The 25,346-nt window shown below is 42.0% G+C and overlaps 1 protein-coding gene across 1 annotated transcript in view; it reads right to left on the bottom strand.

Moving 5' to 3' along the window:
- LOC140737658 (A disintegrin and metalloproteinase with thrombospondin motifs 12-like) overlaps nt 1–25,346 on the bottom strand; it is a 615,581-nt gene that overhangs the window by 229,964 nt on the left and 360,271 nt on the right. The window contains exon 14 of the mRNA XM_073064184.1: nt 2,204–2,324. Coding sequence (XP_072920285.1) covers nt 2,204–2,324 — 121 coding nt within the window. The remainder of the gene's footprint in view (nt 1–2,203; nt 2,325–25,346) is intronic.

Raw genomic sequence — 25,346 nt, forward strand, 5'->3', positions numbered from 1 at the left:
CTGTGTAATGTTATGCCTTTTCACTGTACTGCTGCTACAAAGCAAGAGATTTCACATTGTATACACTCAGTGGTCCCTCTATTAATTACCTTCCTGTACCTAATAAAGTAGCTACTGTTACGAACCCCGTAACTGGGTCACTTACCAGCAAAGATAGAGCGGTCCGTTGAAGTCTGATGGTACTATTTTTAAAAGTATTTATTGATAAAGAGGCACAAAAATAAGATTAATGCAAACATACAGATAATAGACGTCGTCAGTACTAAATCTAAAAGCGCGGATATAATAATGATCAATAAGAAGTAGCTCTATCGTTGTCTAGGGGATAATGTATTGTCCGATGGAAATATAAAAGTCACTCAGTTCATGCAGGCTTCAGCCTTTGGGGACCGCTGGGTTTGCAATTGTTGGAGAGAGAGAGATTTTGAGAAAAGAAACTTGCCCGGGTCTTTTATGAGGCCAATCCGTTGAGTCGGGGGAGTTGGTTCCCCGTTGTTAGTTCAAAGTCGTTTTCCGTGGTACCAGCCACCAGCTCCCAGGCAAGGGCTTCCGCACGTGGCTTCCTTCAAATGGCTTCCCGCTATTACGGGATCGCTAGCGTTTCTTCTGGTGCGTCTGAGGGGGCTGTTTCTACAGCCCCTCTTTTATCCTGACTTGCAGGGTTGTAGATGTCAATCAGGTTGAGGTGATGATGCAATCTCTCCCCGTCACCCAGCCCACTTTGCTCGAGGGCTTGCACGTAGCATAGTCCCCAATCCACAAATGTGTCTCCAAGAGACAAAGGCCAATGTTGCGTTACTTTGCATCGCCGGGGAACGAGGCAGACTGCACGTCTCTCTCCCATTTCCTGGGTCCCCTGACCCAACCCAAGAGTGCTCTTGCAATTCTCACAAAGGAGGGGGCTGCAGGCATAACACTACTGAGTGCATTTTTATTATCTTCTGCTGTGGGAGGACATCCACTTTAAGGTTTGAAGTGTAGCGCATTCAGAGATGCTCTTTTGCACCTCGTTACTTTCCTGTCAGCTGGTACCTGTCTGGCCATTCTCCACTGACCTCTCTCACTAACAAGCTATTTTCAACCACAGAACTATCATTCACTGTTTTTTTTTGGTTTTTTTCACAACGCTCTTTGTAAACTCTAGAGACTATTGTACATGAAAATACTAGATCAAAGGTCTCTGAGATACTCAAACTACCCCATCTGGCACCAACAACCATTCCACAGTCAAAGTCACTTAGATCACATTTCTTCCTCATTCTGATGTTTGGTCTGAACAACTGAATCTCTCGAATTTGTTTGCATGCTTTTATGAATTGAGATGCTGCCACATGATAGGATGATTAGGTATTTGCATTACCAGCAGGCATACAGGTGTACCTAATAAAGTGTCCACTGAATGTACCGATTATAACACATCTGATTCTGATTCTGAACATGGAGCTCATATGCATTCGGTTGGAAATGTGGACCAGATGTGTAACTGGAACCAGGGGTCAGATATGTGACCTCCAACCTGATGACAGGAACATTGGTTTCTCCCCCACCCCCTTCTCTGTTTTTCCACTCCCCATTCTGGCTTCCTCATACCTCTCTTCTCACCTGCCCATCACCTCCCTCGGGTGCTCCTCCTCCTTCCCTTTCTCCCATGGTCCTCTCCTGTCAGATTCCTTCTTCAACAGCTCCTCACCTCATTTATCTACCTTCTCCCAGCTCCTTACTTCAAACCCCCTCCCCCAGTCACCCACCTTCATCCTCACCTGGTTCCATCTATCACCGGCTAGTTTGTACTCCTTCCCCTCCTCCCCCTTCATATTTTGGCTACTTCCCACTTCCTTTCTGGTGCTGGTGAAGGGTCTCAGTCTGAGACATCGACTGTTCCTCTCCACAGATTCTTCCTGAACCACTGAGTTCCTCCAGCATCTTGTGAGTGTTGCCAGGGATGTGGTGGGTGGCGAGGATGGGAACCAGGTGTGTAGTCTGAGTCAAGGTCGGGAACAGATGTGTGGCTGGGACCATGGGATTGACATGTGGCCAAAGCGGTGGGTTCACTGCGTAAACCAGACTTATAGTAGGAACCGGTGGTGCTGGAAATCCGAACTACACATTCACCAGTAACAAGTAAATGCACAGGAAACTGTCCACATTCTCTTAAATATTATCAAGAACAGTCAAGAGATAAAATTGTTGATCAAATTTTTACCTAATCCTTCACTCTCTTCAAAGGTCTTCTTTACTGTCTGACAAGAAGAGCCGTTCCCATGGCACACCCCACATTGATCTTCAACTGCATTGGATTCTATTTCATAGTCACAGCCGACAGTCTGGAATAAACAGACATAAGTGATTTAATATATGTTCTATATCAAATCATAGATGTATAAATTCATTCAGCATTGAAGCAGGCCACTGGAGACATGCAGCTGGTGATATAAAATTCTTTATTCGGCACACACAAGCTGACAGCATTTCGAGTCACTCTGGAGAGAGGCTCCCTGACCCAGCGTTACATCACATTTTTATCTGCTAAAGATCAAAGGTAAAGGTAGGAGAATTCTATATTTATAATGCTTCCTTTGAGTTACATATAACTTTCAAACACCCAGATCTTTCCACCAACACACCTAAAATGCGTGTAAATCACCGCTGTCTCTGAGCTGCATTCATGCATATTCAGATATCTCAGGTTGGTGGGGTGTTTCCTGGTCTGCGATCAACCCAGTCTTCAGCTTCAGAAAGACAATCGTTTTAAACTGCATTTTAAATTCATTGTACAATCCACATTCAGATCTAAAGACTGGTTTTTTGCTGAAATTAATATTTGCTATTTTCTATGACCCCAAAATATGTCCTAACACAGCCCATTGACAGTGGCCATTGCATGCATCATCATGCCCACTGGTTCACTGCATTAGATCGGTAACCTTACTTCCCATTCAGATTCATTTACTCATCAGGACATATGGTGAAATGCATTGTTTGTGTTAACAACCAGCCAGGGTGTGCTGGGGAAAGCCCATGAATGTCGCCACACATCCCAGTGCCAACATACCATACCCACAATGCTTGGCAGGATGGCACAGAACACAACAAACAACGCACACACAAACTGCTGGAGGAACTCATCAGGCCGGGCAGCTTCAATGGAAAGGGGAAAACACCTAATGTCTCAGGCCAACAATACATGCCCATATGCTATTGTGTTGCTTTGGACTTCCAGCATCAGCAGATTTGCTTGTGTTTGTGGAACAGTAAAACAAGCTCCATTCCTCCCTCCCACCCGCCCACACTCGTGGACAGTCTTACAACTCCAGCCTCCATCCAGGCTTCAGCCATAACTGGGGACTGTCTTTGAAATACTGAAGTTAACAGAATTTCAGGAATATTTTCTTTCCTTTAGTTTTGTTAGTCAGTTTCATATTTATAAATTGATTGAAATTCTTTTTCTCTTTTAGCTGTGTCAAAGGTTCTTACATGAAAATTATTTTGAAGTAATCACATCCTAATGGAAGCAATCACAAAGCTGCTGAAAATTCTGAACAATTGTGACTAAATTGCTCAAGGAACTATAAGATCAAGTTTAGTGGAGGTCACAAGCATCACTGAGCCTTATAGAGTGTGCTCCTGAGGTTCAAATGTGCTGTTGGTGCTATGTAATTGATTACTGATCTATATTGGAAGCGGGCATTTCTCTTATTGTGACTGAACAAAGGAAATGAAACTTAGCTCATTCTTTAACACCTTATTGTGAAAAAGAATGACTATAATTAACATTTTTCTCAAAATATGCCTCTATTGATGTTTTTCTGGGGACTCGTTATAAAACAATGTGATAGCAGGAAGTTAATACTCTATCTTTATAAAACGCTACCTAGACCACACTTGGAATATTGTGTTCTGATCCGGTCACTTCATTATAGGAAGGATGTGATAGCTTTAGGCAGGAGTGTCAAACTCATTTTAGGTCACGGGCCAGATTGAGCAAAATGCAGCTTCATGCGGGCCGGATCAGTCGGACGCGTGCAAACGCAGCTTTCGTTGCCTCCGTTTTTTCTGCCTGCTCTCATGTGTCTCAGTCTCTGCTATAACTACAAAGTGTTTCACTTTACAAATTCCGTTTCTTATGAAGAAGACTGCCGAGCAAGACTGCCGAATAAACACTAAAAACCCTGAAAACCTGGTACCTGAATAAACTCAGCATTAGCCATATCACACGCCATAGGCGCTTCGATTACTGGGGCCAGCTTTAATAGTAATTAGATATTATCTCGCGGGCCAAAGATAATTCCACCGCGGGCCAGATTTGGCCCGCGGGCCTTGAGTTTGACATATATGCTTTAGAGAGAGTGCAGAGGAGATTTACCAGGATGCTCCCTGGATTGGAGACAATGTCTTATGAGGATAATATGAGCAAGCTAGGGCTTTTCTCTTTGGAGCAAAGGAGGATGAGAAATTTGCCCTCACCCCATCTGCCCACCACCCCACTCGGGATAGGGTTCCCCTTGTCCTCACCTACCACCCCAGCAGCTTCCGGGTCCAACGTATAATTCTCCGTAACTTCCACCACCTCCAACGGGATCCCACTACCAAGCACATTTTTCCCTCCCCCCCCTTCTGCTTTCCACAGGGATCGCTCCCTACGCGACTCCCTTGTCCACTCGTCCCCCCCATCGCTTCCCACCGATCTCCCTCCTGGCACTTATCCTTGTAAGCAGAACAATTGCTACACCTGCTCTTACACTTCCTCCCTCACCACCATTCAGGGACCCAGACAGTCCTTCCAGGTGAGGCGACACTTCACCTGTGAGTTGGCTGGTGTGGTATACTGCGTCCGGTGCTCCCGGTGTGGCCTTTTATATATTGGTGAGACCCAACGCAGACTGGGAGACCATTTCGCTGAACACCTACGCTCGGTCTGCCAGAGCAAGCAGGATCTCCCAGTGGCCACACATTTTAATTCCACATCCTATTCCCATTCTGATATGTCTATCCATGGCCTTCTCTACTGTCAAGATGAAGCCACACTCAGGTTGGAGGAACAACACCTTATCTACCAGCTGGGTAGCCTCCAACCTGATAGCATGAACATTGACTTCTCTAACTTCATTAATGCCCCTCATCCCCTTCTTACCCCATCCCTGATATATTTAGTTTTTCCCCCTCCTCTCTTTTTTTTCTCTCTCTCTGCCCATCACTCTGCCTGTTCTCCATCTCCCTCTGGTGCTCCCCTCCCCCTTTCTTTCTCCCTAGGCCACCCATCCCATGATCCTTTCCCTTCTCCAGCTCTGTGTCCCTTTTACCAATCACCTTTCCAGCTCTCAGCTTCACCCCACCACCTCCAGTCTTCTCCTGTCATTTCGCATTTCCCCCTCCCCCTCCTACTTTCAAATCCCTTACTATCTTTCCTTTCAGTTAGTCCCGACGAAGGGTCTCAGCCCGAAACGTCGACAGTGTTTCTCCCTATAGATGCTGCCTGGCCTGCTGTGTTCCACCAGCATTTTGTGTGTGTTGCTTGAATTTCCGGCATCTGCAGATTTCCTCGTGTTTGCATGAGAAATTTCTTCTGGTTTACAATGGCACTGGTGAGACACTGTGATACCTTACTGGCAACAAACAAGTCTACTTACTACTCCATTAATCACACGACTTCTGGACAATGATCACTGCAATCAATAGCCTGTAACTTCCATTTGAGAGTTGAGCTTTTGCAACTCCTTTATGACCTGACATTTTTATGGCATGAACTGAAGTCTCAGACGTACAAAAAGGTTGCAGCGTGGCATATAAATCAAAGCAGTGGAGCCCAGGCCCGAGAGTGAGAAACGAGCCAATATCTGACCATGGTTGGAGTGAGGCAAGGTGAGCTGAGGTGAGGCAGAGTCGAGGCGGCAGGGCCTGGGCAAAAAACAGCAAGGAACAAGCCGATATTTGACAGATTTAAGCATCGGGCCAGATTGGAATGGTTGGGTTTGTGATGAAGCGAGGGGGCAGGGCCCAGGCCAGAGAGTGCGTAATGAGTCAATGTATGGCTGAATTAAGCACCAGGCCTGATTGAAAAGATCGGGGTTTCAGGGACAGGCCAGTGTTCAGCCCACTGCTCGGAGAGGTTTACCTCTCTCTGTTCTGTGCTGAGGCTGTGGCCTGCAAACAACAGGCTCCTGAACTGGCTGCAGGGATGACTGGCTTCATGGCATGAACTCACTTTCATGAAGTTTAGTTCTGAATGTTAGCAAAATTTTGTTTTTTTAGGTGTTTGACAGTCTTCGTTTTGAATGGGTCCTATTAAATTGCTTTCTTTTGAGGCTGCCTGTAAGGAGATAAATATCAAGGGTGTTTATAGTACAGTCGGCCCTCCTTATCCACGAGTTCCGCATCCGCGGATTCAACCAACTGCAGATCAGGAAAACCTGGAAGTTCTCTTTCCAGCACTCATTGTTTGAGTAAGTACAGACTATTTTTTCTTGTCATTTTTCCTTAAACAATACAGTATAACAACTATTTACACAGCATTTACATGTTTGTACATTGTATTAGGTATCATAAGTAATCTAGAGATGATTTAAAAGTACAGGCAGTCCCCGGGTTATGAATGAGTTCCGTTTCTGAGTCTGTCTTTAAGTCGGATTTGAAGTCGGGACAGGTACTTCCGGTATTATGTAGCCTCAGTTAGTAAAACGTTTGTCTTAGTTTATAGTATTTATTTTACCTTTCTATACATATAAGACACTTAAGAAACATATGTATTTCAGTAATTAAACCACTGCGTTGCTTAGTAATAATTGTAGCTTTCCTCAGGGCAGGGCCTTTCAAATGTTCCATTAAAATTGTTCCGATTGTTGACCGACTGTAGTCTAACGCTTTTCCAACAACTGATGGCATTTCACCTCTTTCTGATCGCTTTATTACTTCCACTTTATTTTCAATCGTGATCGTGATTATTTTCGTGAACAGAAACCCTACAGATTCAGAGCTTCACCGCCAGGTCCTAATGTCCACCGCACTGAGACAGGTTAAATGAAGTCCGGGGTTCTGCTGGGTCCTGAAGACCACTGCATTGAGCAAGGTTAAATAAGGGACTTGAGCTTCCGCGTATTTTGGTATCAGCGGGGGGTCCCGGAACCAATCCCCCACGGATAAGGAGGGCCAACTGTATATATACTTCAATTAATAAATGTACTTTGAAATTTGAAGGTGACTTGAATATGGTGTACAAGATGATAAGAGGCATAGATTGAGCCAGAGACTCTTTTCCAGGGTAGAAATGGCCAATATGAGGGGGCATGATTTTAAAGTGATTAGAGGAAAGTATAGGGCATTGTCAGAGGTACTGCTGTTTCTAACACAAAGTGTGGCGGGTGCATGGAACAACCGGCTAGAGGCGGTGAAAGAGGCAGGTACATTAGGGATAGTTAAGAAATTCTTAGATAGGCATATAAATGAAGGAAAATATAAGATTATGTGGGAGGGAAGGAGGGATTAGATTGATTTTGAAGTAGGTTAAAAGGCAGACACAACATTATTGTCCAAAGATTATGCTCTCTTCTCACTGCTGCCATCAGGAAGAAGGTACAGGAGCTTCAGGGCTCACACGATCAGGTACTACCCCTGAACCATCAGGATAATACCAAACAATTAAGTAAATCAATTACATTAAGTAATGCTCAGGCATTGTGAGTGCTTGCACGGGCTTTCTCGGGTGACATGATTGCATCATGGCTAGATGACTTACAGCACCAGCGATCAGTGCTCAATTCCCACAGCTGCCTGTGAGGAGTCTGTACATTCTCACTGTGACTACATGTGCTTCCCCTGGGTGCCCTGGATTTCTCCCACATTCCAAAGCCATATAGTACTGTGCAAAAGTCTGTGGCACATATACTGTATATATAGCTGGGGTGCCTATTGACATCAATGGATCTGGGGTTGAGAGGGTGAACAACTTTAAGTTCCTTGGCATACACACTACCAAGGTCTCACTTGGTCTGTACATACTGGCTGAAATAAAAGTGCCTCTTTCACCTCAGATGGTTGAAAAAGTTTGGCAAAAGTCCCCAAGTCCTAAGGACTTTCTACAGGGGCTCAATTGGGAGTATCCTGACTATCTGTATCACTGCTTGGTATGAGAACTGTACTTACCTCAATCAGAGGGTGGTGCAGACAGTCCAACATATCTGTAGATGTGAACTTCCCACTATTCAGGACATTTACAAAGATAAGTGCGTAAAAAGGGCACAAAGGATTATTGAGGACCCAAGTCATCCCAACCACTAACTGTTTCAGCTGCTATCATTCGGGAAATGGTACTGCAGCATTAAAGCCAGGACCAACAGGCTCCAGAACAGCTTCTTTCACCAGGCCATCAGACTGATTAATTCATGCTGATACAATTGTATTTCTATGTTGTATTGACTGTCCTGGTGGCCAAAATATTTATTAGAAATTACTCTAACTTGCACATTGCACATTTAGACAGAGACATAACGTAAAGATTTTTACTCCTCATGTATGTGAAGGATATGAGAAATAAAGTCAATTCAATTCAATTCAATGCTGTATTTGTCAATGTGGAGTGGAGAGTGAGTTTGAAAACCAGGCGGGAGCAAAGGATGTTGGGAATGATGAGGGTAGAGTGCCGCAGGAGGGGTGAGAGACAGGTGGCTGAGAAGGAATGCCAAGAGCGGAGAGTGGCATGGGTGCAGATACACCCAGCACTGAGACAAAAGTCCAGGTCATTTGATTCCAAACAAGTGGTTTATTGATCATTACAGAATGTCTCTCCGTTTAATCCTCCTTAGATGGAGAGATGTTGCCCCGCCCACGCATGCTCAATGGCTTAATGATATTATGTCCTGCTTAGACCTTGAAAAAATTCATTATTCAGTTCTTAATTCGGATATAAAGTTCCATAAGGTCTGGGGACCTTTTATTGAGTACTTTCATAACCTTCCTCTTAACTAAGGTTTTTTTTTCGGTCCCTTGCTTTCAGCTCTTTTTTTTTGGTAGTAGGCATTAATATCTTCTGTTTTCAAGTGTATTTACAGTTTTGGGGGTTTGAATGTCCTGATTTATATTTTCTCTATTGTGTTGTGGTTAGTCTGGAGTTTTTTTTGTTGTGGGGCTTGGGGAGGATACTAACTTTACATGACTTCAATTTGGGTGCTTTTTCAATTATCTTTTTTGTACTATATTATTATTGTATGTTTATTTTTGCACTGTATTAATTTTCTTCATTTTGGTTTGGGTTTTTTTCCTATCTGTAGTGTTGTAGAAAATGCAAAAAAAAACAATCAAAAAAAAAGAATGTCTCTCTGATGTTTCACACTCCCTTCCCAACCATGATTCCTCTCTCCCTGCTCCCTTCCCCTTCACAACAGAGACCCATAACAGAGTCAGGTTTATTATCACTCACATGTCATGAAATTGTCATTTTTGCCACTGCAGTACAGTGCAATACAGAAAATTATTACAGGGCAATGCAAAAGTTTGTCACCCAAACAATATACTGTGCCTAATACTTCCGTACAGTATTGTGTGTCTTGTGAACTTACGTTCATTAATTAAAATAGATTGTAGGGAATTATTGACTATATAGTGCATGCTATCCCTTCCTTTTTAAGCAACAACATTTGCAAAACTTGAAACACATCCAGCACTCATTTCAACAATTGCTTCAATCTTCCTGCTGCCAAAGACGATAATGTAATTCAATTATTGCCAACTGTGTAATAAAAAGTTGCTCTCATGTAATCAGTTATGGAGTATGTTGTACATGTCCTCTGACTTTCTGTCACATCTGTAACTTGTTTAGCCCATGCATTTGGATCAAATCTAATCTCATAATTAATTTAATCAAATCTCTGCAGTTTTATCCTTTATCGGATTGGAAGGAGCCACTTCACTAGGCCTGTCACTTATAGCTTCAAGTTTAGTGAAAGCCCATTAAAACTTTTTCAGTGTCCTCTCAGCACACACCACTTGATTGCTTAAGTTGCCAAGATCTCAAAACAATTCCTGCAGGACTTCACCAAAAAACAATCAACATGCTAAACCACTGACCTTAGGACATCCATTACGACATGGATGGAAGGCAACAGAATAAGGGATTAGCCGATGACTATCTGAGAGGTAATGCAAAATAGGGAAATATGTATAGCTGATAGGGAGGTTCTGGGAATCTGCACAGGCCCAGTGCACTAAAATGCCTCCTCATTCACTACTAAAAATAAGATCTTAAACTCAACATGAGAGAAAAGCTGAAATATGCTCCATTCACTAGTTTCTAATTGGAAAATGTTTTCGACTGGGTGATTACAATCATCCTTTTTTCTAAGCTGCGGGCTCTTATTAACCATAAATTGAAGACAGATCATGAATCCCAATTGTTACTGCCGGTCCACTGGTAATGGAAAGCTAAGTATAAAGTTATTTCTTTAAATAAGCAATTAAGCTATCAGTATTTCATTTCATTTCACTTCAAATTTTCATTCATTCATTCAGTTAATCAATAAATTATTTCATGATTCAAGATTGTTTGATGCCATTTCCAGTACACAGATACAAAGGACAACAAAATAATTATTGTTCAGGATCTTTTGCAGCACAAAAAACACAGTAAGATAAAGAACACAACAAAAGAAATATAAATACGTAAGATAGCTTGATTGTATGTCCATAAAGAAATGCTAGAGCTCAGGAGTGTCTGTATCTGAGGTAACCAACAAGAAGTGATAAAGTAGTGGTGGTTGGGGGTGTGTTGGGGTGGAGTTAGTGGGTGGAGGTATTGATCAGCCTTACTACTTGGGAAAGTAACTGCTTTTAATTATTTACTTATTCATTCATTCAGTAGCCATGAACTAAATTAACTTAGCAAGTTGTGAAATTGGTCCAACAGGTGAAAGAAAGGCAGATGATAAAATTAACCAGAGGTCATCTGCAACATCTAGGTACGAAAAAATCTGTACCTTACAGAGATTCGACTAGAAATAAAGGATCGCTATTGAGTTCTGACTGTGTTAGTAGGATCGGGTATTGGAACATCTATGAACTGAAGAAATATATGGTAGACAATTGTTCTTGCAAAAACAAAATTAAGTTTCAGAATTGCTGGGAAAGAAGTAGTGTTGAAACATTCTTCTCGGAAAAGTGGAATTTTAGATACTTCTTTGAATCACTCTTTATCCCAGCAGATGATTCTTGGTTCCCATTATATTTTACCATGTGCTTCTGTCATATTCTGATGTTTTTTGATCAATAGGGTCATTTGGAAGTTGAGAATGAGGTACAAAACATGTTGCTTTTGACATTTTATTAAGGGTCACAAGAACAAAGAAGAGGAAGAGAAAGGAATGAGGTTGGTGAATTAAGAATAAAGGGGAAAAGAGGAGTGAATAGAGCTGGTCTGGTTTTGTTACACCAGACCACCAATAACAGTTGTTATAGCTGGGGATGGGGGTAGTGGGGATAGACTCCCACTGCCCATTAAATGCTCCCAATGGTCTGTGTCTCAAATAGTCTCGGACAACCAAGTCCAGCTCCTGACTTCCTTGTGTAGCTTAGCTTCTCAGCCTGACAGAACCGTTTCTACTGACAGGAGAAGGGACAAAGGTGGATTGCTAAGGCCTTAAAACCAGTCGTTCCAGGCAGAAGGGACTTGTCAGCTGTGTTTGGGAGCTCAGCTAGCAGAACGAAAACTGATCTCAAACCTCCACTGCCTTATGCCTAAACCCACTCATGGGAAAGGCTTTGGAAATAAATCCCCAGGTAAAATTTGGATCAGGAATCCCCAAGGCAGTCCTATATTGAGTTCAATGCAGACTGGCAACTCCTGCGACACCGCTGGTGCAAACTGTATCGGTCTCTGTACTTCATCAGCTGCTTGGAGAGGGGGAGCCTGCTACACGGGCAACAGCCTTGTTCTTCATACTGTACTGCCCTGGTTTGCATATGAACTACGTAGGTTGCTAGGACACACATCCATGGTTGCCCCGACCAACAGAGGGCCTCCTTAAATAACAGAAAGGTCCATTGAAATTCCAACAGATTAAATCACCAGATTCAAGTAATGTGATATCAGCCACTGAAAGCAAGAGGTTTCCAAAAAACTACAAGGGCAACTTGTAATGAGCTGGATTAATCAGACCCAATATTTCGAGTGTCCAGCAGATGAGGTAATAAGCGTGCAAGCACAACAAAGTAACTTAAGCCTGATTTATTATTATAGAAACATAGAAAAAACCTACAGCACAATACAGGCCCTTCAGCCCACAAAGTTGTGCCGAGCATGTCCCTACCTTAGAAATTACTAAGCTTACCTATAGCCCTCTATTTTTCTAAGCTCCATGTACCTATCCAAGTCTCTTAAAAGACCCTATCGTATCCACCTCCACCATCTATTATAAAATAGAAAGCACGAATAAGCAAGACAAAATACTATGTAGCAAGTCAAAAAGATTTCCACAGATATTTCAAAACTCATGATTCTTAGTCACCACTTGATTGTCACTGTTGTCATGGAACTCTGAATTCTGATCCACTTGTGAAACCACTGCTGGGTCCTTGGCACTGATTGTGATTTCTAGCCCTTGGTTGAAGTCCAACAAAAACCAGAAAGGCACCCCCATGTATACGATTTTCACAAGCACAAGGAGATCCAAAGACAGGCAAACTCTTTCAAACTCTTTCATCTTTTGTTCTCAACAGACTGTCTTTTTTCAAACCCATCCTGTGTCCATGTGTCCTGTGTCCTGTGCTCATAAATCATCTGATGTTATAATAATCACTCCTTGCATTCTCATAGCAAACAACACTCCTTTGGTCTTACAGAAGTACATTAATGTCTACATATCTGAAATAAGCTCTAATGCAGACTCTAAGAAAGAATCCTTCAACCTAGTTGTCAAAAGTGACCAACAGACATTAACAGAGCTACAGTGTTTACCTTGTACAGTCACTTCACAAACATTACACACTAACAGACCCCATGTGATACAAGATCAGAAAGAGTTAAATTGTCATTCATCCAAAGTTTTACAAAATTTAATATAACTTTGAACACTAGAAAACTCATGGAACAATTCCATGCATATAGGTGATCATATAAAAACATGAACAAACACAGGGATGTTAAACTACAAGAAAAATAACAATTCTAAAGCCTCCTAGAACAATAGTCTGTAACAACACCTGGTTGAGAGTGCCAAAGTAGATACAAATATTGTGTGGGACATCAGTATAATACCAGAGTCTAAAAAGAAATCTTAATTCAGATTCAGCTAGGGAAAGGTTGCAAGAAAATTTTAACAATGGAGTTACTCTACATGATAACTAGAGAAAAGGATAATAAAGGATATTGCAAGTCTGCCAGGGAAGTCAAAGACTCAGTGTAAGTAAAGCCATTGTTATTGCCTTAATTTGCTCTGTGTTAATGTTTGTATTGTTCTGTGTCATGTATTATGTTACAATGCTGTTCTGCTAAGCATTCTGGGCACCCTGTGTTGGCGCCGAGATGTGTGCCATCACTCATAAGGCTGCCCCCAGCGCATGATTGGGTATGTGGATTGTTAAAGCAAATGATACTGCGTGTTTCCATGTACAGGTGATAAATAAATCTAATTCTGAATCTAAATAAATAGTGAATATAATTCTTTGGAAGGTAGACTGCGTAATACTGAATTCCAAGGAGGTTACAATGTTGGTGCAAGTAGGAGGTCTGATTGCCAGTGCCATTCTGGATTTTCAAACAACTTTGTCAAGATTTGACAAGTGAGATGAAAAATTTGTTGATGTCTAGCGAGATTGGCAGGTACAACTTGAGCTGAATTTGTAATGTTAGATTCTCACAGATAGGTGGCACAATAGTGTACGGTTAGCACCACACTTGACAGTACAGGTAACTTGGGTTCCATTCCCACCGCTACCTGTTTGTACGTTCTCTCAGAAGGTTTCCTCTGGTGCTCCAGTTTCCTCCCACAGTCTGAAGACATAGCAGTTGGTAGTTTAATTGGTCTTCGTAAATTGTCTTGTAATTAGACTAGAATTGAATTAGAAGGATGTTGGACAGCGCAGCTCGAAGGGCCAGAAGGACCTGTTCTGTGCTGTATCCCCATAAATATGAATATAATATAAATAAATACAGATGGAGGATGTCATAATATCAGTGGCTGAGCATAGTGATTGATTATTGTTGCCCTGCAGGAATTGAGGCCATTGTGCTTTGAGGTCTCGGCACTTTAAGCATAACAAGTGCAGTCTGCAAAGAAAACCCTGGAAAAGACTTAATGGGTGTTCACTAAACTTGGAGCTATAAGTGACAGGCTTAGTGAGGTATCTCCTTTCAATCTGATAAAGGATAAAACTGCAGAGATTTGATTAAAACTATTAGATTACATTTAATCCAAATGCATGGGCTAAACAAGTTACAGATCTGACAGAAAGCCAGAGGATATACACAACATACTCCATAACTGGTTACATGCCAGCAACTTTTTTATTGCATAGCTGGCAATAATTGAATTACATTATCGTCTCTGGCAGCAGGCAAGATTGAAGTAATTGTTGAAATGAGAGCTGGATGTGTTTCAAGTTTTGCTAATGTAGTTGTTTTAAAAAGGGAGGGGTAGCAATGGACCATACAGTCATTAATTCTCCACAACCTATTTTAATCAATGACCATATGACCACAAGATATATAGCACTATGCAAAAGTTTTAAGCACATGTATACAGCTGGGATGCCTAAGACTTTTGAACAGTGCTGTAGTAATTTTATGTATTGCACTGTACTGCTGCCACAAAAAAAACAAATGGCATCACATATGTGAGTGAAGGTAAACCTGATTTACATTCTAATGTGGACTGAGAGTGGAAAGTGGGTAGAGAGAGGGGAATTACATTTGGGAAAAGAGGAATGGAGAGGGGAAGGAGCAGGGAGCACCAGAGAGACATTCTATTAAGAGCAATAAACCAGTTGTTTGGAATCAAATGACCTTGCCTGGAGTGTCAGGGCTGGATATGATTGTAACCGTCCCACCCCTGGGACTCCTTTGCCACCTGGCCCATTCCACTTTTACCATTCCCAATTCCTTTGCTCCTGCCAGATTTACAAACTCGTTCTCCACTCCATGTTGAGAACTACAGTACAAACTTATACTATATTACGCACACAAGATATATATATGTGCTGAAACCTTTGACCAATATTGTAGGAGCAGATTTGGCCTATTGAGTCTGGCCTGGCACTCCATCATGACTGACTTATTATCACTTTCAGCTCCATTCTCCCGCCTTCTTCCCGTAACTTTTTTTGCCCTGACTAACCAAGAACCTATCAAACTCTGCTTTAAATATACCCAATGACTAGGCATTTACAGCCATCCATGCCAAAGAATTCCAGAGAATTACCAACCACTGGCTAAAGACGTGCCTCAACTCTGTGGCTGTGCCCTGTGGTTCCAGACTCCTCCACAAAAGGAATCCTCCTCTCCACATCCACTCTATCACGGTCTTCCACCATTCGATGTCTTCCAATTAGCTCACCCCTCATTCTTCAGAATTCCAGTTAGCCATCAAATGCTCTTCATATGACAGACCATTCAATCCTGGAAAGATTTTCATGAACCTCCTTTGAACACTCTCCAGTTTCAGGACATACTTTCTAAGATAAGGGGGCCAAACCTGTGCACAATACTCCAAGTCAGGCCTCATCAGTGTTTTATAAAGTCTCAATATTATATCCTTACCTTTATATTCTAGTCCTCTTGAAATGAATGCTAACATCACATTTACATTCCTCACTACAGACTCAACTTGTGTTCAATTAACCTTTAGGGAATCTTGCCCAAGGACTCCCAAGTCCCTTTACGTCACAGTATTTTGTATTTTCTCTTCATTTAGAAAACAGTCAACCATTTAACTTTTCTCTATGAAACTGCATGATCACACATTTCCCGACATTGTATTCCGTCTGCCATTACTTTGCCCATTCTCCTAATCTGTCTAAATCCTCCTGTAGTCTCTATACTTCCTCAAAACTACCTGTGCTGATGGAGATTGTCGAGATGTTTTTGCAAATTCAAACAGACTGGGAACTGCAAATGAGGAAATTTGGGATTCAATTGCAAAAGTTGGTATTGAGGCCCAGCTCTTGGAGTTTACTGATTAGTTTAGAGGGGATGACAGCAATAAATGCCGAGTTGTAATCTATACAGACCATCTTGATGTATCCACCTCTGCTGTCCAGATGTTACAGGGCCGCGTGAAGAGCCAACGAGACAGCATCTGCTGTAGACTTGTTGCTGTGGTAGGTGAATTGGAGCGAATCCAAGTGCCACTCAGACTGGAGCTGATTTGCTTCAACACTAGCCTCCCAAGACACTTCATCACTGTGGATGTAAGTGGCACCGGATGATAGTCATTTAGCCAGCTTACCACACTCTTCTTATGTCCTATTTTATCATATGCCTCCAAGTACCCTGAGACCTCATCTTTACTAATTGACTCTAACATTTTTCCAACCACTGAGGTCAGACTAACTGGCCTAGTTTCCTTTCTTCTGCCTCTCTTGCTTCTTTTAGAGTGGAGTGATATTTGCAAATTTCCAGTCTTCTGGAACCATTCCACAATCAAGTGATTCTTGAAAGATCATTTCTAATGCCTCCACAAACTCTTCAGCCCCCTCTTTCAGAACCCTGGGGTGTACACCATCTGGTCCAGGTGACTTATCTACCTTTTGACTTTTCAGTTTCCTAGGAATTTTCTCTCTAGTTATGGTAACTTCACATACTTCATGCCCCGACACCTGGAACTCCAACCATACTGCTAGTGTTTTCCACAGTGAAGGTGGATGCAAAATACTTATTCAGTTTGTCCGGCATTTTGTTGTCCCCCACTACTCTCCAGCATCGTTTTCCAGCAGTCCAATATCCACTCTCGCCTTTCTTTTACATTTTACGCATCTGAAGAAACTTCTGGTATCCTTTTTAATATTATTGGCTAGCTTACTTTTGTATTCCATCTTTACCTTATTAATGACTTTCTAAGTTGCTTTCAGGTGGTTTTTAAAAGCTTCCCAATCTTTTAACTTCCCACTGATTTTTGCTCAATTATATGCCCTTTCTCTGGCTTTTATGTTGGCTTTAACTTCTCGTTAGCCATAGTTGTGTCATTTCGCCTTGAGAATTTCTTTCTCTTTGGGATATATATTTGTTCCATGCCTTCCAAATTACTTTGAGAAATTCCAGCTATTGCTACTCTGCCATCATACCTGCCAGTGTTCTTTTCCAATCAGTTCTGGCCAACTCCTCTCTTATGCTTCTGTAATTCCCTTTACTCCACTGTAGTACTGATCCATCTGACATTAGCCTCACCTTCTCAAATTTAAGGATGAATTTGATCATATTATGATCTCTCACCCCTAAGAGTTCTTTTACCTTAAGCTCTCTCATCAGTTCTGGTTCATTGCACAACACCAAATCCATAATAGCTAATTTCACCCCTCCACCCACTTCTGGGCTCAACCACAAGCTGCTCTAAGTAGCCATCTTGTAGGTATTCTAGAAAATCCCCCTCTTGGAATTGTGCACCAACCCGATTTTCCCAATCTACCTGCATATTAAAATCCCCCATAATTATTCTAACCTTGCCCTTTTGGCATGCATTTTCCATCTCTCATTGTAATTTTTAGCATTCATCCATACTACTGTTTAGGAGTCAGTGTACAACTCCCCTCAGGGACTTTTTACCCTTGCAGTTTCTTAGCTCTATCCACAATAATTCAACACCTTCCGACTCTATATCACCGCTTTCTCATGATTTGATTTCAATTTTTACCAACAGAACAATGCCACCCCCTCTGCCTTCCTTCTTGTCCTTTCAATACAATGCACCCTTGGACATTTAGCTCCCAGCTATAATTTCTTTCAGCCGTGATTCAGTAATGCCTACAACATCATGCTGCACGGATTCAAATGTAACACCTTCAGTCCTGTATTCACTCCTTTCAATTTTGCCTGCCTTTTATGTTGCAACTCATCCTGTTGACTGCAATTTTGCCCTATCAACAGCCTCTCCTCACTACACGTTGCATCTGCTTGTAAACCAGCTCCCTCAGCACTATCATCCGCCTTTCCTATGATACTTTTTACATGGAAATACACAGAGGTCAGAACATTAGACGCACTATGCTCAATCTTCTGATTCGTAACTTTGTCTGAGGTCTTACCAACATCTGCCTCCACAATCTCTCCACTAACTGTTCTAGCACCCTGGTTCCCATCTCCCTGCAACTCTAGTTTAAACCCCACCGTACCAGCATGTATTTTTGTATATAATGGACCCAAATCTGCTCACAATATTCCAAGTGCGGTTTGACCAAAGTTTTATAAAGCCTCACTGTTACATCCTTCCTATTTTCATTCTAGTCCTCTCGAAATGAATGATAACAATACATCTGCTTTCCATAACAAGGACTCCATTTGCAAGTTAACCTTTAGGAAATCCAACACAAGGACTCCCAAGTACCTTTGCATCTCCAATTTTTGAATTTTCTCCTCATTTAGAGAGTAGTCTTTATCTCTTCTTCACCATACACTTCCCTGCACTTTATTCCATCTGCCACTTCTTTGCCTATCCTCCCAATCTGTTTAAGTCCTTCTGCAGACATCCTGCTTCCTCAACACCTATTGGCCCTTCCCCTACAGTATCTTCATATCATCCGCAAACCTCTCCACAATCCAAAATAGCTCAAAGTTCAAAGTAAACTTGTTATCAAAGTACATATATATCACCACATATAACTCTGAGATTAATTTTCCTGTGGGCATACTTAGTTAATCTACAGAATAGTAAACATAACATGAATGAAGATCAATTAGAGTACAGAAAACAACACTGTGCAAATGCAAATATAAATAAATGATAATATATAACAACATGAAATAACAAGAAAAAGGGTAATTAAAGTGAGATCATTTGTTATGGGAGTGTCTCAATGGATGGGCAAGTGAGTGTAGTTATCACCTTTGTTCATGAGTCCAAAGGTTGTTGGGTAGTAACTGTTCTTGAACCTGGTGGTGCAAGTCCTGAGGCTCTTGTACCTTCTACCTGATGGCAACAGTGAGAGAAGAGCAAGGCCTGGGTGGTGAGGATCTCTGATGAAAGATACTGCTTTTCTACAACAGAGTTTCATGTCGATGTGCTCAGTGGTTGGGAGGGCTTTACTCATGATGTACTGAGCCAAATCCACTACCTTTTGTAGGATTTCTTATTCAAAGGCTTTGGGGTTTCCAAACCAGCATATGATGCCACCAGTCAATACATTCTTCAATGCACATCTATAGAAATTTGTCAAAATTTTTGATGCCATACCGAATCTATGCAGACTCCTAAGCAAGTAAAGTTGCTGCTGTGCTTTCTTCACAATTGCACTTAAGTGCTGGGTTTGGGACAGGTCCTCTGACATTGTAACACCCAGGAATTTAAAGTTGCTAACACACTCTCCACCTCTAATGAGGACTAGCTCATGGACCTCTGGTTTCTCTCTCTTGAAGTCTACAATCAGTTCCCTGATCTTGCTGACATTGACAGAGAGGTTGTTATTATGACACCACTCAGCCTTATTTTCAATCCCCCTCCTGTATGCACCACACTTGACTGGGTCCACATCAGTCTCCTCTCAGGCAGGATCTGATATATTTCATCACCAGCCTCTCAAAACACTTCATCACTGTGGATGTAAGTACAACTGCATGACAGTCATTGAGGCAGGTCATGACACTCTTCTTGGGCACCAGGCACCGATATGATTGAGACATGCTTGAAGTAGGTTCAAGGATTAATAGATTCAAAGTACATTTATCATCAAAGTATGTATGCAGTATACAACCCTTAGATTCATCTTCCTGCTGGTAGCGACGAAAAAAGGAAGCACCATGGAACCTGTTCAAAAAGAAGTTAAACACCCAGCACGTGTAAAAAAGAACAAATTGCACAAAATGGCAAAAAGTAAGCAATACTATACATGAAACAGCAGAGTCCTTGAAATGATCTAGGATTCTTCAGTTTAGTGCTGCGTATTTCACTGATTCAGGCCACAGAGCCAGACTGAAACACTATGATCAAATCATACGATATACCAAAAAAAGAGTAACCAGGGGTAAGATGCACGTGTAACATGAATCGCAGAGTCCTCCAGAAATGAGTCCACAGCCATGAACTGTGCAGATCAAATTTTTGCAGCCTGGCACCCAAAACCTCTGTACCTTCCTCCGGCACTAGCAAGTGAGACAGTGAGAGAGATCGGTCAACTGCAGGCAGATAGTGCTAAAAAGCCGCTTGCCTTCCCCTCTTGTCCTTGTCGACTTCATTCTTGCTCGATGCTTTAATTAGTCAGGAGAAATGGAGTCTATCGTGGGTTTGTGCTCCACTTTTAGACTGTACACTCTGCTCTCAACCTTGCCACATTCCACTGGAGACAGCAGAAGTGCCAGATCGCACAGTCAGCCCAAAAACTTATTATCAAAATGTAAATTTTGTACACAGTTTAGCAGTAGAAGCATATTTAAAAGAAGAAGAAGAAGAAGTAGTAGTTGTTTTACGAACTGTCTGCAGGATGTAGCAGTAGCTTACACTGGTCGCTGATACCATCTTGTCTCATTGACATATAATGTGAAAAGAAATGGTTCCAAAACTGACCCCTATGGAACAACACTAGTCACCTGAAGCCAACCAGAAAAGACCTCTCTTATTCACACTCTTTGCTTCCTGTCAGTCAACCAATCTTCTATCCATGTTAGTATCCTTCCTGTAATACCATGGGCCCTTAGCTTGCTAAGCAGTCTCCTCTGCGGCACCTTGTCAACGGCCTTCTGAAAATCCAAATAAACAACATCCACTGACTCATCTTTATCTATCCTGCTTGTTATTTCCTCAAAGAATTACAACACTTTTGTCAGACAAGATTTCCCCTGAAGGAAATCATGCTGACATTGGCTTATTTAATCATGTGCCTCTAAGTACCGTGAAATGTCATCATTGATAATAGACTCCCACATCTTTGAAAACACGAAGCCAGGTTAACTGGCTTAAAGTTTCCGTTCTTCTGCCTTCCTCCCTTCTTAAAGGAGTGGTGTGATCTTTGTAATTTCCAGTCCCCTGGAACCATTCCAGAATCTAGCAATTCTTGAAAGATCATTACTAATGCCTCCACAATCTGTTCAGCTCTTTTCAGATCCCTGGGGTGTAGTCCATCTGCTCAAAGTGATTTAATTACCTTTTGACTTTTCAGCCTCGTAAGCACCTTCTCCTTAGTAATAGTAGTGACACTTGTCTCCCCTCCCCCACACACACTCACGTTTCTGACATTCTGCTGATGTCTTCTTCTGTGAACACTTATGCAAGTTTATCCACTATTTCTTTGTTCCCAATTATGACCTCGCCAGCAGTCCAATACCCACACTTGTCTCCCTTTTACTTTTTAGACATATACTTGAAGAAACATGTGCAGCCTCTTTTATATTATTGACTAGCTTACCTTCACATTTCATCTTTTCTCTCTATGGTTTTTTTGTTGCCTTCTGTTGGTTTTTAAAAGCTTCCCAATTATCTACTTTTCCACTAGATTTTGCTATTTTAATTGCCCTCTCTTTTGTTTTTAAGCTGTCTTTGACTTGGTTGCCTCATCCTTCTTTCAAAATAATTCATCTTTGGAATGTATCTTTCCTGTGTCTTCTGAATTGCTCCCAGAAACTCCAACCATTGCTGCTTTGCCATCATCCCTGCTAGTGTCCCCTTCCAATCAACTTGGGCCAGCTCATCTCTCATGCCTTTGTAATTTCTTTTACTCTAACATAATACTGATTAATCAGATTTTATTTTCTCTTTCTCAAATTGCAGAATAAATTATATCATATAATGATCATTGCTTCCTTTACCTGAAGCTCCTTAATCAAACCCGGTTCATACTTAACACCTCATCCAGAATTGCCTTTCCCCTAGTGGGCTCAACCACAAACTGTTCTAAAAAGCCATCTCGTAGGCATTCTACAAATTCTTTCTCTTGGAATCCAACACCAACCCAATTTTCCTAATCTCCTTGGATATTGCAATCCCCCAAGATTATTGCAACATTGCTGTTTTTACATTACATTTCTATATCTCATTTTAATTTGTAGGCCACATCCTGGTTACTGTTCAGAAGACTGTTTACAACTCCTTTGTCATGATGACGCTAAATGGTGACTCCTTTGCTTGCATCTTTGGAAATAGCTCTATTTCCATCTTTACTATCTCTATTTTACCCTTTCAGGGTTTTTTTGAAGACCCTGACCTGGAGCTACACACTGACTTCGTTTTTTTGCAGGAATGGGACCCACTCTCAGGGTTTCACGACTGGCCATTATTCGATATGCCAAGGATGTGGCCTTAGAGCTTAGCTTACCTTCAGGGGTCAAAGATCTTGTGGCTCTGGAGAGAAGCAGACCGAAGTTCTGTGTCCCAACAGAAGATTGGTGTGTTATGGGAAACAGAAGATCTATAGCTGTGTGCCCAGCTACCTGAGATCTTTGGGCACAGAGCTCGGAAAATGTGACGCAATGGACTTTCAACTTCATAAACCAGTGATTTGTTTGTTATGTCTCCCATCTCGCTATGAAACAGAGGCACCTCTTTCTCCCTTATTAGGAAAAGAGAGAGCCTGTGGTATGTTGAATACCATGTGAACGAGTAGTCTTTGGGGTACTGCAAGTCTGTGTCAAACATGCCCACAATGCTGTGCCAAACATGTATTTACTTTAGTAATTACCTCATGTTACCCATAGGTATCTATTTTTCTAAGCTCCATGTACCAATCCAGGAGTCTCTTAAAAGCCCCTATCGTATCTACCTCTATCAGCATTGCTGGCAGCCCATTCCACGCACCCACCACTCTCTGCATAAAAAACTTACCCCTGACATCTCCTCTGTACCTACCTCCAAGCACCTCAAAACTGCCCTCGCGTTAGCCATTTCAGCCCTGGGAGAAAGGCTCTGACTAACCACACAATCAATGCCTCCCATCATCTTATACACCTCTATCAGGCCTCCGTCCGCTGCATAGAGAGGGGGAGTCTGCTACATGGGCAACAGCTTGCTCTGCATATCACATTACCCTGAATTGTGTATCAACTTAATCTGGGATTAAGTACCATCACATACTAAGGGCCAGACAAATAATATACAACTATTTCTTAAATCAGAATTAAAATCAGGTTTATTATCACTGAAATGTGCCATGAAATTTGTTAATTTGCAGAAGAAGTACAGAATACATAAAAACATTAATTACAATTAAAAAAAACATGACACAGTAGCGTAGTGGTTGGCACACTGCTTTACAGTACAAGTGACCTGGGTTCAAATCCTGCTACTGCCTGTAAGGAGTTTGTACGTTCTCCCTGTGATGGTATTGGTTTCCTCTGGGTGCTCCCAGTTCCCAATAACAACCTAAAGACGTACCAGTTGGCAAGTTAATTGTAAATTATCCTATGATTAGACTAGGGTTAAATCACAGGTTGCTGGGCCCCACAGCCCAAAGGGCCAGAAGGGCCTGCACTACACTGTCTCTCAAACAAACAGTTTGAAAAGAGAGTAAAAAAAACAATAGTGTTCATGATTCATGGATGTTCAGAAATCCGATGACAGAGGGGAAGAAATTGTGAAAATGTGAGTGTGGGTCTTCATGCTCCTGTACTGTGGTGAACTACATATACCTGTCTGGACACGCCTGTCTGACTGCTCCTGTGGCTCCTCCCACAGACCCCGGTATAAAGGCGATTGGAGCCTGGTCTCAGTCTCCAGGATGTAGTGTGGTGGTCAATTGCTGTTTGTTCTTTCTTCCAGCCAATAAAAGCCTATATCTCGCCTCACATCTCGGAGAGTTATTGATGGTGCATCATGTACCTCCTCCCAGACAACGGTAATGAGAAGAGGGCATGTCCTGGATGCTGAGGGCCCTTAACGATGAATGCTAACTTCTTGAGGCACAACCTTTTGCGAGCTTCTCGCTCATGCCCAAGATGGTGCTGGCTGAGTTCACGACTCTCTGTAGCCTCTTTCAATCCTCTACACTGGAGTCTCCATCGCTGATGGTGCTACAACCAGGATCAGGTTTAATATCACCGGAATTTGTCATGACATCTGTTGTTAGGTGGCAGCAACACATTGCAATACATAATAATAAAAAAAACTGTAAGTGTGTTTGTGTGTCTATATATGTATATATGTAAGAATATATATTTTTAAAGTTAAATTAAATAAATGGTGCGTTAAGCAGAAAAAAATTAGAGGTCGTGTTCATGGGTTCAGTGACAATTCAGAAAATTGATGGCAGAGGGGAAGAAGCTGTTCCTAAATAACTGAGTATGTGCCTTCAGGCTCCTGTACCTCCTCCCTGATGATAGTAATGAGAAGAGGACATTTCCTGGGTGATGGGGGTCCTAATAATGGATACTGACTTTTTAGAGCTTTGCTTCTTGAAGACGTCCTGGGTGCTGGGGAGGCTGGTGCCCATGATGGAGCTGACAAGAGTTCACAACTTTCTGCAGTTTATTTTGGTCCGTGCAGTGCCTCTCTCCTGCCCCCAATACCAGACAGTGATGCAGCCAATTAAAATGCTCTCCACAGTACATTTGCAGAAATTTGAGACTGTCTTTGGTGACATACCAAATCACCTCAAACTCCAAATGAAATATAGCTGTGTTGTGCCTCTTTTGCAACTGTGTCGATATTCTGGGCCCAGGTTAGAACCCCAGAGATGCTGACACCCAGGGATCAGTCAGAATCCTCCCCATGATACATCTGTGGAAATTGGCGAGAGTCTTTGGTAACATGTGAAATCTTCTCAAATCCTAATAAAGTATAGCCACGAGTGTGCCTTCCTCCTAACTGCCTCAATAAGTTAGCCCCAGGACAAGTCCTCTGAGGTATCAGAGAAATTCAGGTTTGAAGCTTATTAATCAGTGTGGAGGGGACGGTGGTGTTGATCACTGAGCTGTAATCAATGAACAGCCGTCAGTCATGGGCATTGTTGTTGTTCACATTATCCAAGGTCCAGTGGAAAGTCACTGAGATTGCATTCATTGCAGACTGGTTGTGGTGGTTTTCAAACTGCAGTTGGTCTTTGTTCAGGCAGTAGTCAATTCTAACCGTGACTAAACTCTCAAAGCACTTCATCACAGTAGATACGAATGCTACCTTCAAACCATTTATTTTCCATTTTTTCCTTCTCCTCCGCCACCTAATTAGCTTATGTCCATCGACTTAATGCCATGAGGATGTTACAGCACTCATTAACATAATCCTCATTACTGTACATCT

The sequence above is a fragment of the Hemitrygon akajei genome, chromosome 13 (genome assembly GCF_048418815.1).
Source record: "Hemitrygon akajei chromosome 13, sHemAka1.3, whole genome shotgun sequence".
Taxonomy (NCBI): domain Eukaryota; kingdom Metazoa; phylum Chordata; class Chondrichthyes; order Myliobatiformes; family Dasyatidae; genus Hemitrygon; species Hemitrygon akajei.